Source organism: Dermacentor andersoni, chromosome 4 (assembly GCF_023375885.2).
Source record: "Dermacentor andersoni chromosome 4, qqDerAnde1_hic_scaffold, whole genome shotgun sequence".
NCBI lineage: Eukaryota > Metazoa > Arthropoda > Arachnida > Ixodida > Ixodidae > Dermacentor > Dermacentor andersoni.
Window position 1 is genome coordinate 36,291,376 of NC_092817.1, and position 15,950 is coordinate 36,307,325.

General features: G+C 48.4%; 1 protein-coding gene across 2 annotated transcripts in view; it reads right to left on the reverse strand.

Annotated features, from left to right (window-relative positions):
* Positions 1-1,345: 1,345 nt before the first annotated feature.
* LOC126536924 (homeobox protein CDX-1-like) overlaps positions 1,346-15,950 on the reverse strand; it is a 39,723-nt gene continuing 25,118 nt past the window's right edge. Inside the window, exons 2-3 of one of the 2 annotated variants that reach the window (XM_050183989.3) lie at positions 8,372-8,434; positions 1,346-2,583 (exon numbers count right to left, since the gene is read on the reverse strand). In XM_050183989.3, coding sequence (XP_050039946.1) covers positions 2,279-2,583; positions 8,372-8,434 — 368 coding nt within the window. In that variant the 3' untranslated portion in view covers positions 1,346-2,278. The remainder of the gene's footprint in view (positions 2,584-8,371; positions 8,435-15,950) is intronic. The other variant, XM_050183991.3, reaches the window with a different exon arrangement.

Genomic DNA, 15,950 nt, shown 5'->3' on the forward strand with positions numbered 1-15,950 from the left:
GGCCAGGTGAAGACTGGGACGTCCCGCGCGCGCTGCCGCGATCGGCCCCCGGGGAGGGGGGCGTGATTTGCGGCGGCGCAGCACAATGGGCCGGCGCCGCCGTCGTTTGGCGGCCGTGACGGACGGGGCTCGCGGGAGCCATCGGTCCTTCTGCGCGCACGATCGCTCCTCCGCCTCCCCCGTCCTCCCTGCGAGGAGAACAGGGGGGAAACGGCGCGGCGGCGGAGTAGCGCGCATACGTGCGGCATCATGGTGGAAGCATCAATTGCGATGGCTCCGCGGCGCGGCTTCTCCTCCACATCCCCACGCCGGATCATCTCTCTATACGTCGAGGCGGCTAATGAAAAAGCGCGTTTTGGCGCCACGCGCTCCCGTTTACGACCGAGCAGATTGGGGAAAGTTTGCCGGCCGCCAACGCCAGCGCCAACGCCGTTGCGGCGACGCGCAATACTGGCGGCGGTGGCGGCGTGCACACTTTAGCCACTTTTCATACCCCCCCCGCAACCCCCACCCCGGTCCGCTACGGTTGCTAGCTGCACCGACCGACCGACCGACCGACCGCGCCAGCCAGCAGGAGCAAACAGCGGGCTCGCGAGTGGCGCGACCCTGCTTGCCGGCAAACAGTCGTAAAATCTGGTCCTCCCCACATTTTTTCCCCTTCCAACCGAGCGCACACCGACAGCGGTCGGGAATTAAGTAAGCCGCGCGTGGTCGTATCGAGCCCGTGTGGTCTCATTTTATACAGACTTTGGGTAAGGGGTTTCGCGGAAGGACCCTTCCGGCGGTGCAGCTGTTTGTCTGCGAGGGTTAGACACAATCCATTCGCGGCACGATGTGTGGATTCCTGCAGGTGTCAGTTAACGGATCGCATGTTGTGTGCGATATAGTTATTGTGAGGATTATCAAGTAGCGAAACAAAGTTCGGCTACGCGCAATCGGCCCTGCATGCAAAAGAATCCGCGTAAATTTCCTGCATTAGACGCATGTGCATTGTTGCTGATACTACTTGTGCATGCCGAGTCGCTTCCATCCGCTGTTCCCGGATATCTTCGAAGCAGCGGGAAATGTTGGACCGTGGGCTCTGTGCGTATTATTCTCTGACTGCACGAGCCGCACAGTGTATAGCAGCTGGCTTTCAAAGTCACAGACGCCAGCACATGCACGATAACATACCATCTTAGCTACAGCCCATCCAGCTAGTTTCCATGTTCCGTCACTTTCCTCGGTGCCGTTTTTGCTTACCTTCACTCAACGCGAGCCTTGGTTGAGGTCTGGCGTGCTCTGTGCGCAGCGAGTCAGAGCATTCCTCCTCTTTTTTTTTTTTCATCAAACACAGAGAAACAAGTAATGAGCGCAAACTGCATTTAGTTTCACAAACACTGAAAACAAAAACGTTATTACCCGATGGAACTGCGCACAGCACTGCCTCGTGGTGAGGCGCACGTTCGCGCACTGTCGGTTGTCCGCTGCCACATGCAAAGAACAGTGCTCAGAGGTCGCCACACAAGTCATCGCGTGCCCATAAAGTGGTCCGTATAAACACGCCGTAATTTGTAGTCCGTGGCACCACGTGTCCGTGCACAGAATAAGAGTCCTGTTCTCCACCACGGCGCCATCTCGAAAGGTGCGCACATTGTCCATTGCACGATGAGCCCCGTTGGCCTGCGCGTCCGTGGAGAAACTTATAGTTTCGTACAAAGATTACTTGAAAACAGCCTGGCCGTGCAGTCGTTCACTCGTTACGGTAACCGTAGGCAGGCGCAACAATTTTCTTTCTTTCGGCTTGGCTTCACCGAGAGTGCACGCTAAATCAGCCTCGGAATGCTTGCATGCATAATGAAACAACACACCTGCTAATTTTGACTCTTCATCCTACCGAGTTGAACTTCCCATCTAGAGCGAAAAGCCGTAATGAACTCACCAGCCGATACACGGGCTCTTGTCGTCTGCATAGCGGAAAATTTGCTTTCGACTACGCCGAGTCTGTGCTCATTCTTATTTCGAGATCGTTATCTTCCCTCAGCAACTCCTTTTCCGCGCCCTATGGTGAATGACGAGGAAAATCCACGTACCGTCTGCTTATTCCCACCTTTAAACCCCTTGCAGGCGGATTTGAAACGCGACGTCGGTACACTGAACTAGAATAGTTCATTGTAACGTCGGTGCCCCGCACGTACACCAGCGCCAGATTTCTCTCCTAGCGGTCTTCGTACGAAACTATACGTTGGCAAGGGCCGCCCGCGGCAGAGAGGGAGGGTGTGTCCACGGCGTGCATGTACTATGAGTAGCCGTCGGTGGGCGCCGCCGCCGCCGAGAAAGGCGGCAACGTGGCGGTAGGAACGGGCTCTGCCTTGACCAGCTCTCGGTGCAGCATCTCCTCCTGTTTCTTGGCCTGCTTGCGATCCTTGGCGCGCCGGTTCTGGAACCAGATCTTGACCTGCCGCTCGCTTAGGCCCAGCATTGCCGCTAGCTCCGCCTTGCGCCGAATGGTGATGTACCGACTGTAGTGGAACTCCTTCTCCAGCTCCAGCCGCTGGTGGTCGCTGTACACGACGCGGTACTTGTCCTTGGTCCGGGTTTTGCCTGGGTAGAGGAAAGAGAGAAAGCACGATGCTATACAACCATTATTGCTGAAGAAATTGAACGTCGATGTGCTATCACCAATTCATCATTATTGTCCTCATCAGAAAGTTTGCTGCAGGGCTCGAAGGACTTCTCCCAGGCAACCTACAGTTATCCCTGACCCAACTACGCCAGCAAATTTCCTAATATCATCACTTCATCTAGCCCTCTATCGCCCTCGACTGTATTACGCTTTTCTTAAACCTATCCTGCTGTACTCTCCAACAGACCACCGCTTATCTGCCGTATACGCATCACATAGCCTGCACAACTCCATTTCTTCCCCTCACTTCACACAGTCCAAAGCGAACAGTAACTCGAGATATATTCGATTAAATTAAAAAGTTTCATTGCCGTCACTAAGTTCGCCGGCTTCATGTCACTTAAAAAGTTTCGCAATTAGAATACAAATCATCGGTGTCGTACTTACATTAGACTGCCGTAGTGAATAAATTTGAGACTGCGCAGAAGTGTCATGTGTGATTCTGTTTTGTTAAGTACTAAAGAACGGCCACCATTAGATAAACGAAAGCGGCTCTAAATATCATATTCATAACAGCACACATAAAAATTTGTTGTTTTTGCTTCTGTAATAAAATATTTTATAATAGTTCTGTCTCGTCCCTCTTTATTCGACTAGCGCCATATATACGTCTTGTATATATCACCACCTTATGAGGTCAACATTTCACATAGAAACACAAAAACCCATGTGGATTCATTTTTCATAAAATCAACAATGACCAAACTACCTGCATTTTCACGTACCGGTATTGCAGACTCTGCCTTTTTTCAAACACGTAATAACTTATATTGCAGTAATGTTTTGCATAAGTACCACTTGTATGGTGTTTTATGTTCATATCGCGCTGTCTTTAAGATTTTGCTCATTCAAGTGCCTTCTCAAGATTAATTAAGAAATCAAGTATTTTGTTTGGCTGAGCGTGTGTGTGTGCACGTGTTTTGTTCGTGAGATTTATTTCATACATTGCCCCTCCATGTCCTAAAGTGTATACGCATGTATATACCCCGAGTGTGAATAAAGACGGAGAGAGTGGCGTGAAAGTAGGCTTCTCCACACAAAGGTTTTTATTGTGGAGAAGACACCTTTCGGTCAACAGTTTTTTGAGAAACGGTTGAGAAAAAGGCGCGCAGGTTCGGATATCAGATGCTAAAGAAAAGCTAGTTGTTTAGGTGGCTGAGCGCAAATACGAGAGAGAAGCGCGGCGTGTAGGTTTACTGGCTGTGAAGCTGCATGAAAACACCTTGCGCTGGAACTGTCCAGTCGAGCACCAATCCTAATCACCGAGCGGACACAGTGGGAATCGAACTTTGTACCCGACGCCGCCGTTGCAGCATCCTATAAGGACGACAAAAGCAACAAAAGCTGGGTAAAGGCTGAGACTGGAAGGCTTATATGGTTTGTGGGCGTGGATGAGGGACGAGGTAGATGTACATAACGGCAAGATGGGCAACAACGGTTGGTGACCCTGGTGACAAGAGGAAACGAGGTTGGTCGGTCCAAGGAAGGGTGGCAACACAATACTGAAGCTGCTCAGTACCACAAGAGTGAGCGATGGGTGAGGGAGGGCAGTGTTATACCCCTGTCACACGGGCACCCGCGAACTCCCTTTAACTCCTTCGTCTTTACGCCAATGGAGTTGCGCTCCGTGTCACACGGTCTCCCTTGCGCCAAGGAAGTTAAATGGAGATTTTTGGCGAAGGGAGTCCGGCAATGACCATTACGGTTGGATGGAGTACTCACGTTCCCAGGTAGCTACAGTTCTGCAAAAAACCACGCTAGTAAAATCGTCGTAACTGGTTCGTTTACAAATTTTAGCATTATTATCTTTTTTTTGCCTCGGGGTATATGCCACATAATGGAAGTTTTAATTTGTTTTTAAGGGCATCAGCACCTGTACTCTCTACACCAATACTTCGCCACGCTGCATCGGGAAACGTCGTTCTGCCATTTTGTTTGTTTTTATATGCACGGGAGCCGCATGTATCGTTCAAGCCGTACGGGTAAAATTCTCCGGATGACACGCACCACGAGCGATCCCGGCGCACCGCGAACACACAGACACGCGCGATTACACAGCGGAATCACAACTCGAAGCGCACCGGCCCAACAACGTGACCCGTTCTGCCCACGCACGAAAGCAAGAGCGCAGTGTGGCCAGCATCGCTTGCAACTTCGCTATGCTTGGAAAACAAAAGTCTTGCGGTAACGTACCGCAAAGTTTCTCGCTGTGATTTTATAGCATTACATACTGTGTTAAAAAAATGCACATAGATTACTTTAACGACGACCGTATATGTGAACAGTTGCACGCGGAAGTAAGCGCAGCAGCGCCGTTTGTACCCCGTGCGGCGCCCGTCGAAAGCTCGCACTGTGCCGTGTAGCACAGCCGCAACTCCATTGCCGTCAATCTCCGTTAGGGAGTTTCATGCTCAACGGAGTTCGCGGGTGCCCGTGTGACAGGGGTATTAAAGGAGTTCACGAGAACATACTTTTGGGCTAGTTGGTCTGACAATGGAGAAATATAACAGCCCCTACGCGACGTGGGTGGACACACAAAGACAGTGCCTCATCCTAGTCTGTCTTTCTTTCGATGACGACATTGCTTAAAGGCTGTATTTACAGTGTGGAAGAAGCTTGTAAAAAAAAAAAAATAGCGCTGCCCGTCATTGGTTGTTCGAGCGAGTACAATATCTCAAAGCCAAGCAATAATAAAAATAATAATCAAATAATAATAATAATAATAATCGATTGTTATGTCTACTGAAGGACGAAGATATCTCAGCGATCTCCAAGTGCCACTGTCTTGTGGCAGTCGACTCACGTTATGCCTGCGAATGTTTTATTATGGTAAGCTGTACACAAAAATTAAAAAGAAGAAAAAGAAAAAGAGGAGAAAGGACGTTAAAGAACCGAGGATGCGTTTCCTCGCGGCTCTTATTCTTCTCCAGTTCACTTAGTTATTTCTTTCTTTATCTCTTTATTTCTTCTCTGTTTCTTTCTTCTTTCTTTCCATCTACCACACCGTCTTCTGTCTGTCGTTTTCGAAGAGCACGCATCCGCTCACGGGTTGCTGCTTTTCCAGCTTGAGCCTTTCCGGCCTCGGTAAGCCGATGCAAATGCCCCGGATTCAGCTCCACATCCTCAATAGCCAGCGTCTTTTTTCTTTCTTTCTTTGTATTTTTTTCCTATAACGGCAATGCTGGACCGATAGCGACAGTCGACGCGAAACTTCTTGTAATACTCAGCTTTGACCTCATACTCGTTGTGACAAAGCCATTTTCTTCTCACTGCGCATTGTTCTGCGCAGCCCGGGGAACCTGCTCGGCCGGAGAGGGACAGCAAGGTAATTATACCATGGTAGCGAAGCTTCCATAGGAGCCCATACGTTCAAAACATGGCGGTCCATCGGCGGTTCATGGGGCTTAGCGCCATCTGTATGTGGTGGGAACACTTCCGGCGGAAAAAAAAATAATGTGACGCCATATCCGTTAAAAGCAGAAGTGACGTCATGTTGTTTTCGAAGGCGCGAAATTTGTTTTGTTGTCCTGCCTTTGGAGCTATATATTCAAATGTCCCACCATTCGACTTGATTGGCGTCTCGAGCTTTCAGCGTGGAAAGCAATGCAGGAAAAGGCCAGCCGTACGGTTGTCGAAAACGCATCCCTGCCCAGAACATACTTTCTTTGGAGGCCGACGAAAGCTTTAGGTGTAGAGTGCTGATCCTATTGTAGGATGCCAAGCCCGTCGGCCAGCGCAGTCGCGCGATAACAACTACACAATTATCTGGCGGTCGTAACTCACTACTTTTGACTGAACAGATTAAGAAGCGATGAAGCTACCCGCGTCACCAAATTCAGACAAACTTCGACACGCAAGAAAGCACAAACTGTGAGGGGGGCGTATTTCAACAGGTGAACTTTACGAGTGCGCCTTTCTCCCCATTTCAAGACGTGCATTGCATTGCGAGTGATAGTGGCGTCAACGCCCCTTGTAGCGATGGGCGCTGAAAAGAAATGCATTTATTAATAATAATAAAATTAAATAAACTTGTATTTTCTTAACTCTTCACGAATATATAAAATTGAGTAGAAATTTTATTTTCGTTGAATGAATCTAACTGTGTCTCGCTTGAATTAAAAAACGCGTTTTTCTTTCCCAATGTTTGTTCCCTCCAAACATAGTCGCGCTTCAATCGCGGCTCCCATAACCCCCCATGCTGATGTCGGTGATAATCTGTACTGAACCGCTTTTCGCCCGAAGTTTCGCGACCTATTTCAATCGACCTTGGGGACAGGCTCAACCCTTTTCTTCGTCTACAACGGTTTTTCGCAGCAGAAGGAAAACGTGGAGTAGTTGTTAGGGCACTCGGATTGAAGACTCGTGGGCCCCGGTTCAGTGTCCAATACTGCAGCGCAATAATTTTATTTTAAGTGGTGTGAGAACCACATAAGCAATTCTTGCCAGCAAACAGACGCGTTCATCTTATTCCTCATAACTGTTGTTCACACTAAACAAAGTATATAATAAAGACAGCGCGCAGGCGTATCTGAACGTTATACAACGGACAGACATATATAGCGAATGGATGTAGGAGACGGAGCGCTATGTATCATTCTTCCTATGATTTCGTTTCCCATCAGTGCTTCATAATAGAGAGCTCGTGAAGACTGTATACCGTGCAGCACGGAACACTGAAGCGCAGCAGCTACAGATACTCTCGTGGGACTAGAAGGGTTGTCCAGTGCGTATACTGATAGTTCACGCCGTCGGGTCATATGCATTTTATTTTTCACCTACACTTAGCGGCTACTGCGCAGATGCGTAGCAAACCATGTCCACTGAGTGAAATACACGCGTACACAGAGAACAACCGCCACCTTCTCAAGAACAACTTCTTTGCAATGCGCACAACGTCTTTGCCCTCTACCAGTATATTACCTGCGGCTTCGGCAATCGAAGCACACGCATGGACGCCGCCAGTCTCAGAGTCTACATGGAACACGAAACCTCGCTCAAATCGTCCAGCGCCGAAACTGTGCGATAACGCAGTTACTATAGCGCGACCGGCCCAATATACTCATTGCCGGAGGGGACTGAGTTCGCTCCCCAGCGGCGCTGGTAGACAAGGCTTGTTCCTTTTACGCAGTATGACGACGATGAACCCGAAGACCAGGAGGCGACCTTACGTGCGAAGACGGCGTAACGGAATGGACGGGTAGACGGACGTATCAAAACCAGCCTCAAGCTTTGTCCAAGTGTATATACATGGTAGAGGTCACGAAGACGGTCACATTCATTCGAGCAAGCCTTTACACTCGGTCGAGATCGTACATACACTGTTCGAGATCAGTGTCGTCGTTCTCTTCTCAGAACGGACAGTTGTCCAGCCAGCCTGCATCACATAGTGTTGCGGAGAGCAGCGTACTTGACATGCACCAGGACTACAGAGCTCCCACAACAGCTGCGTGGCCATTTCGCTTAAACAGCAAACGGCACACAAGAGACGATCGGCAATTCCGACAAGAAAGAAGTGTAATGCGTCCTCAGATGTGACCCCAACAAGCTATAAAGACGACGCGGAGCAGTTTAGTTCACCCCGCATGCTATAGGTCAGTGAGAAAGCGCAGCTGTAGATAAGTATATGGCAAGAGATGAAGACGCAAGTTTGTGCAATCAGCCGAATGCCAGAAACTTCAGGTTCGCGCCAAAGCGCGCGAAGCTTACCCGCTTCGTCCACTCCCGAAAACGGGATGGCAACACAGACGCCGTTGAGGGCACATCGGGCGGCTGCATCCGCTCGGTCATTTCCGTGGATTCAGCGGCCGTGGCACAGCGCATATGGAAGGAGAAAAGGTGACGCCACGTAAGCGTCACGTGACACCGCACATGCAGAGGGGCGGCTCGCGGCAGAAAGCGGTATACTACATGCATGGCTGCTCGCCTGCGAGCTGCTGCGTGAAGCTAAGCGAAGAGCAGCAGGGATACGAACCCGCACTGCCCGGCAAACCCAATACGAAATTGTTGGAGAAAAATAGCAGAAAATATACGCTAAAAACTGTCAGCGCCGAGCAGGCTGAAGACAAAAAATGGAATGGACTTGACTGCTCAATGCACATGCACGCGAATCGGCTTCTATGTGCTTATGCAAGCCCAAAGCCATTAATAATTTTAAGTTGTGAGGTTTAACGCCCTGCAGCTGCTCAATTGACTCCGAGGAGTGCCATGGAGCGGATTAATTTTAACCACCCACGAGGTTCTTTAGCGCGCACCCAAAGTTCAGTACACGAGCGTTCTTCTTTGTTTTTTTTTTATTTCTCCCGAATCAGAATAAATCGAACCCTTGACCCCGTGCTCAACAGCTGAACGCCAAAGCCATCTGGTCAAAAGAACAAGAAGTGGTCCCAGTGAGCACGACTTGCGCTCAGTGAATTCACGCGTTGAAACGCGATCCCGATCGGCCATGTTGATTGTGTCGACGACACAGACGGCGTTGGGAAAGTCGGATTTTGTGATTCAATTTAACAGATACATATAGAGGATTGAATAATGTGTCTGTGAGAAATTAATGAGGTGTGTATACATAATGGAAGCAGGTCACACCATCAAAGCCTTCGTCGGGCTGATGATGTCATTGGAAATCTCCATTGCCAGAGATGGCATATATATATATATATATATATATATATATATATATATATATATATATATATATATATATATATATATATATATATATATATACAACATGTGCTGAAACCCAAGTGCTGTCTAAACGACTCTGCGCTACGTCGCGGCTTTCTTTTTCTCTTTCTTTCTTTCTTTCTTTCTTTCTTTCTTTCTTATTTGCTGTTTGTTGAAAAGAGGAAATGACATAGCCTTATTTTTGCAGAGATGCCGCGCTTCTTATCGGCTCTGGCTCAGCTGGACATGCTGGGCCCGTGTCTGCAGATAGGCATCCGTGGCGCCTCTTCTGTTTTATCATCCGTGTTTCCAGCTAATTAAGGAGACGCGATGGGGAGATAGGGTGGGTAGATTGCGAGCGGACTGCGCACAAACTCATCGATTTGCCAAGGGACGAGGATTTCTCGGCGCCAGCCGTCTGTGTTTTCTGGAAACACAGCTTGTACGTTTCTTCCTTTATTTATTTATCCTTTCAAGTAAGAGAGCGCTTTACTCTAACGTTCGGTGTTTATTTCTGCTAGCCGTTATACCGGTGTTGATATCTTGCGTACTGTCAAAGATAAATGGCGGCTAGGCCGCTCCCTTTTCTACTGAGTCGGAAGTCACGTATACTTTCAAAAACTAGGTCGCGAGTCCGATCCCCGATGACGTTCTGGAGGGTTGGAATGCAGAATCACTCGTTTACATATAACGTTTAGAGAAACTTCCCTTATGAAGCTAATTTGTACAATCAACAGATGTTCTCTAAACTCACTGCAGACCACTTCGCCTTATATACCTGTGCGTTTCAGTATATATAAAAGCAAGTTTCCTTTGACTATTTCCTTTGGTCTATTGCGGTCAATATAGACTCTCGTGCGGGTTCTTGAAGAGAGGCTATCAGAGGGGAAAAAGTGATTCTAGTAGAGAAATAAATTGAAGTCTCTGAAATATGTAAGACAATTTATAAAAATCACGATAAGATGTCTGTATTCATTTCTACAAGCTGCTTAAAGATGAACTGTGTAAGTGATCGAAGCACTTCAGGTGATCAAATTACTTGAGGGCTTCCTCTAAAGCGTTTGCGAAAGCCAAAGTACAGCTTTGCAACGTAAAAGTCCGTAAAGACAGCTAGAAGACCGTTAAGTATAGCCTATTGGTGCACACCTCATTTTATAACTGGTAATCAGGTTTAACTTTTACAGAATTTTTTTAGAAATGGCCTCTAGCAGATAGGATAATGCTAGCCCTGCAGCTGGACTATTCAAATCGAGAAACGCATATTAAACTTATATATATATATATATATATATATATCATCAGCAGCCTGGTTACGCCCACTGCAGGGCAAAGGCCTCTCCCATACTTCTCCAACTGCCCCGGTCATGTACTAATAGTGGCCATGTTGACCCTCCAAACTTCCTAATCTCATCTCTTCACCTAACTTTCTGTCGCCCCCTGCTACGCTTCCCTTCCCTCGGAATCCAGTCCGTAACCCTTAATGACCATCGGTTATCTTCCCTCCTCATTACGTGTCCTGCCCATGCCCATTTCTTTTTCTTGATTTCAACTAAGATGTCATTAACGCGCGTTTGTTTCCTCACCCAATCTGCTCCTTTCTTATCCCTTAACGTTACACCTATCATTCTTCTTTCCATAGCTCGTTGCGTCGTCCTCAATTTAAGTAGAACCCTTTTCGTAAGCCTTCAGGTTTCTGCCCCGTACGTGAGTACTGGTAAGACACAGCTGTTATACACTTTTCTCTTGAGGGATAATGGCAACCTGCTGTTCATGATCTGCGAATGCCTGCCAAACGCACCCCAGCCCATTCTTATTCTTCTGATTATTTCACTCTCATGATCCGGATCTGCAGTTATTCCCTTACCACTTCCAGTGTCTCGCTACCTATCATAAACTGCTGTTCCCTTCCGAGACTGTTGAACGTTACTTTAGTTTTCTGCAGATTAATTTTTAGTCCTACCCTTCTGCTCTGCCTCGCCAGGTCAGTGAGCATGCATTGCAGTTGGTCCCCTGAGTTACTAAGCAAGGCAATATCATCAGCAATATATATATATATATATATTTATATAGTCATATCATAAGAAGCCAACAAACACTGACACCAAGGACAACATAGGGGAAATTACTTGTGCTTAATAAATGAAATGAAGAAACGATTAATTAATGGAAATTAAAGTGGATGAAAGGGATTTGATGTGGGTTCGGTTCCCACCTGCGGCAAGTTGTTTTTTCATCCACTTTAATTTCCATTAATTTATCCTTTCTTCATTTCATTTATTAAGCACAAGTAATTTCCCCTATGTTGTCCTTGGTGTCAGTGTTTGTTGGCTTCTTATGATATGACTAATAAACATCGCGCCCCTCGGTTAACCCCCTTTCTTCTCGTATATATGTGTGTGTGTATATATATATATATATATATATATATATATATATATATATATATATATATATCAGTAGAGTGTGTTGTGCACTGATGCAACAAATGTTTGGCGTTTCAACCATAAGCTGCTCTCACGGGAAAGCGAGGCTCCGTTTTATATGTACACTTTCGCAGCAGTTCCTCGCAGTCGCCTTTAGCCAGCAGTAAAGGCGAATGCCCCCTTTATATGTTCGACCAAGCCGCGATGCTTGCGCGGCGGCTTATTGTTTACTCGCCACTGTCATTACGTACCATACTAGAGCGAAGTAGTAAATTAATGATGCAATGAACAATAAGGCCTTTACAATGTTCCGCATATCGCCAACGCATCACCAGTACCAATGTTGTTGCGCCATTTGCTAAGTAGAAATCAAACCAACTTTACGGCTCGGCGCCGAGTCCGTATACTTAGCAGCGCTAAAACATACTGCTTTTCTAAAAAATAACTGCGAAGCATACCTGACGCTTCGTCCATCGCCAGATTTAACTAAACGATGACGGATTTTGTCATTCTTTTTTGCTGAGGGTGAAGAGCAACAAGCGCGAATTCGGATCGAAGCAGGGAGTCTCGGCGCTGCCATGCTGCTATGTATGTAATCATGGTTAAGGCTGCTGTTACGGTTACCGGTGAACCGCCACAGCAATTCGTGGTATTCGACGTGCATGCGCAAAGGGCCTGACGCGTCACGTATCGCTGTAACGTATGTCACGTTGCAGCGGCGATAACAAGAAAAAATAAGCCTGTCTATTCTCACCTAATCACACAGTTACGACCGGAACTTTATTCCACTGCGCAAGGACATTGCCCGTGTACACCTCCGCACCTTCGGCAGTGCTGCAAGTCACATGCGAGATGGAGTATGATTGGTCGGCAGTTTCCCGATCCGTCTCATCTCGTGCACCATCGAAATGCGACGCCTGCAACGCCACTGGCCGCGCTTCTCATCACGCCCAGCCTCGTGTGTTTCCTGGCATTTTCCTGGGCACTGTTTTCCTGGGCACTGTTCCTTCGGCGCAGCAGTAGTTGCCTTTCCCGCTATACATGGCGCCAAGATGTTGCACCCGCGAACAGTTCGACCACGGTTCGAGGTGTTCAAGCGCGACACTAAACCTTGCTTGCCTCGTCATCGCTGTTACTGTTTCCTCCTTTATTTATTCTTGGACGAATGAATACCATTTGCGCCTTTCTCCACCTTGCGTATTCCCGCATAACACGTTCGGTTAAACAGACGACCGCCGCCATTTCATCTCCTGTTATACGTTGTCTTGTTTCAACAGGCTTCGGCCGGTCGGCAGCTGCGCGCTCGAAGAGGACGCCTGGACCGACCGGTATACGCGCGGCCCGTGCGGCCGCATACGCGTGGGCGCGGTCGTTGCGGCGGCAAAGGGGATGATCCCGCGGATTAGCCCACGGCGCAGCAGGAGGAGGAAGAGGCGAGGGTGGCCCGATAAGCGGGCGCAACGCTATCGGCCGGAAGAGGGCCGTCGCCGCCGCGGCGGCGGCGCGCAAACAGCGGGCCAACCCGTTCGCCCGACTCGGGTCTAACGCGCGGTTTCCGGGCACCGGAAGTATATGCACTGAGCGCGCGGTCGAAAGCGAGAGCTATACAGCTATAGCATGCATATGGCGAGCGAGGCCTGCCACGTGACGAACAACTTCTTTTGAACTCGTCCGTGCGAAGAAATTTGCTTTCAGGAGAGAACTGCAGGGAAAACAACGTGAAGAGAACGCCCGTTGTGAGTTTCACTTATTTCAGACTACGAACGAGTCGCGCGATAGTCGCCATTATACCAAAGCTATACGAAGAAACGGGAGAAAAGGACGAAAAAAAAAAAAAGAACCGAATTGATAATTCGTTACATTATCGGCGCATACATACATTATCTTTAACTGTAGGTGCTGATATGTAATAGAGGATGTTTTGGTGGAAGACATTTCTTTTTCGTGTTGGCTCGAAAACTACGAGAAGGTGCGTCGAGATTTCGAGGGAGTTCCACGAAACTCTGTCAACTCGATTGACTTCTCACTCGATGGCCGCGGAATTTACCCGCGTAGCAGCACCTAGTTCGCCATTGGGTCGAACGACTATCGGCAAAGGCTCCATCACTCAAGAAAAAAAAAAAAAAAATGCAGTATCACTGGTTCGAGGGCCTTCGAAGTGCACGTGTCGCACCGGCATATAAGACAGGACCTAATGAAGGTAAGTAAACCGTTGCGTAGTGTTCTTTCGGGTTCGTCGCGAAGAACGCGGACGCAAGAGAGGAGTTTACAGGGCGACAGAGACGACAAGGTGGCCGAAAACGGCGGGTTGAAGCCACAGGAACGTTGACCCGAACAAGCCGATAGGGGGCAACTTTCGCGCGACAAGGCGGCGCATTTTGTCGCCGCACTCGGACGACGTTTTGCTTCCGTTTACATTGCCGCCTATTTGGACGGCCGCGACCAGCGCGGCGCAGCAGCGAGTCAAAGGGACGCGGCTCCGTCAAAAGAACGAGAGCGCGCGCTGAAAGAGAACGGTGGGGGGGGGGGGGGCAGCGCAAAGGGGGTGGGGGGGGGGTAGGTGTTTGCGGAGCGCGAGGATTTACGAGCGGCCCGATTAGGGGGCCGCGCGGCTGCGTGCGAGCCCCGCCCCCCTGGTGGCCATATTTTATGCGCGCCGCAGCTGACGTCAGGCGTGGCGCGCGCGTGGCCGAGCAACGGCAGCGGTGGCGACTCGGGACGCCAATCATACATGACGCCGAAGAAGAAAGAGGTCACGTGTCCGCTGCTGATTGCCTTTCGTTGCGCAGCGATGTCAACTGTCTCGCGTGAGTTTGTTACGCGGTGCGAGTTGGGGAACGCGGGTTAAGCAGGGGGCCGTTTCGCAATAAGTACACTAATCTCTCTCTCTCTCTCTCTCTTAATAAGAAATAACGCGTTCCACGTACGCCCACACGTTGTACTGATGTGGCACGGCCTGGAGTCGCATCAGGTGCCAGGGCAGATGGAGCGTAATTATGCTTTTCTGCTCCCTTTCTTTCCCAATGCCTCAAAGGTTTTACAGGAGGGGTAGATATGCTGAAAAATTCTCGGAGGTACTTGATCTTAACAAAACAGTCACTGCTGTGTTATGCTTCTGTGGTTTAAGAGCGAAATTGGCAATAAAAGCAGAATTTTTTTGCATATAGCAACACTTAAAAAAATATATATTGATCCTTCTTCCATGTTACTTCAGCATTAGTAATATCCCGCGCCGCCCGGATAGTCCACTGCAATGACGATGCTTAGGATCGTCGTTTTCTTCTTCTGCAACTCTTCCGTTTTGGGACAATTTCTTACCAACGCTCATTTTTGACTATGCTGAAGCTGTCGTCGCAGTGTATAAAGTCTGGAAGTGCCGTCGTTGCAGACGACATGCTATACGAAACTGCGGCACAGGAAAAACATCGAATTCATCGATTCCACGCTTACGCGCAGCATATCTCTAGCAGCTATGTAAAAGGTGTGAACAGGCTCCTAAATCCATGGCCTCCGTGACGTCACGTGCAAGTGTTTCGTAGTAGCTATTTATCGGAGAAGGGAACGAAAGGACGCGTCATACGTCGCGCAAGATGCAAGTTGGAGCAGAAAGGTATACATGGCGGACGAGGCGCGCTCGGTATCAGTAAGTCTACATTGTGCTAACATTGCTGAAGCAGCCACATCCGTCTCTCACTGACAGTACTGCAAGGGCGGCATGCATTGCTTTTGCCCGGAAGCCGTTAACACACACACACACACACACACACACACACACACACACACACACACACACACACACACACACACACACACACACACACACACACACACACACACACACACACACACACACACATATATATATATATATATATATATATATATATATATATATATAAACGAGAAGAAAGGGGGTTAACCGAGGGGCCCGATTTTTAATAGTCATATCATAAGAAGCCAACAAACACTGACACCAAGGACAACATAGGGGAAATTACTTGTGCTGAATAAATAAATTGAATAATGAAACGATAAATTAAAGGAAATTAAAGTGGATGAAAAAACAACTTGCCGCAGGTGGGAACCGAACCCACGCGAAATGCGAAGGTTGTGGGTTCGGTTCCCACCTGCGGCAAGTTGTTTTTTCATCCACTTTAATTTCCATTAATTTATCGTTTCATTATTCAATTTATTTATTC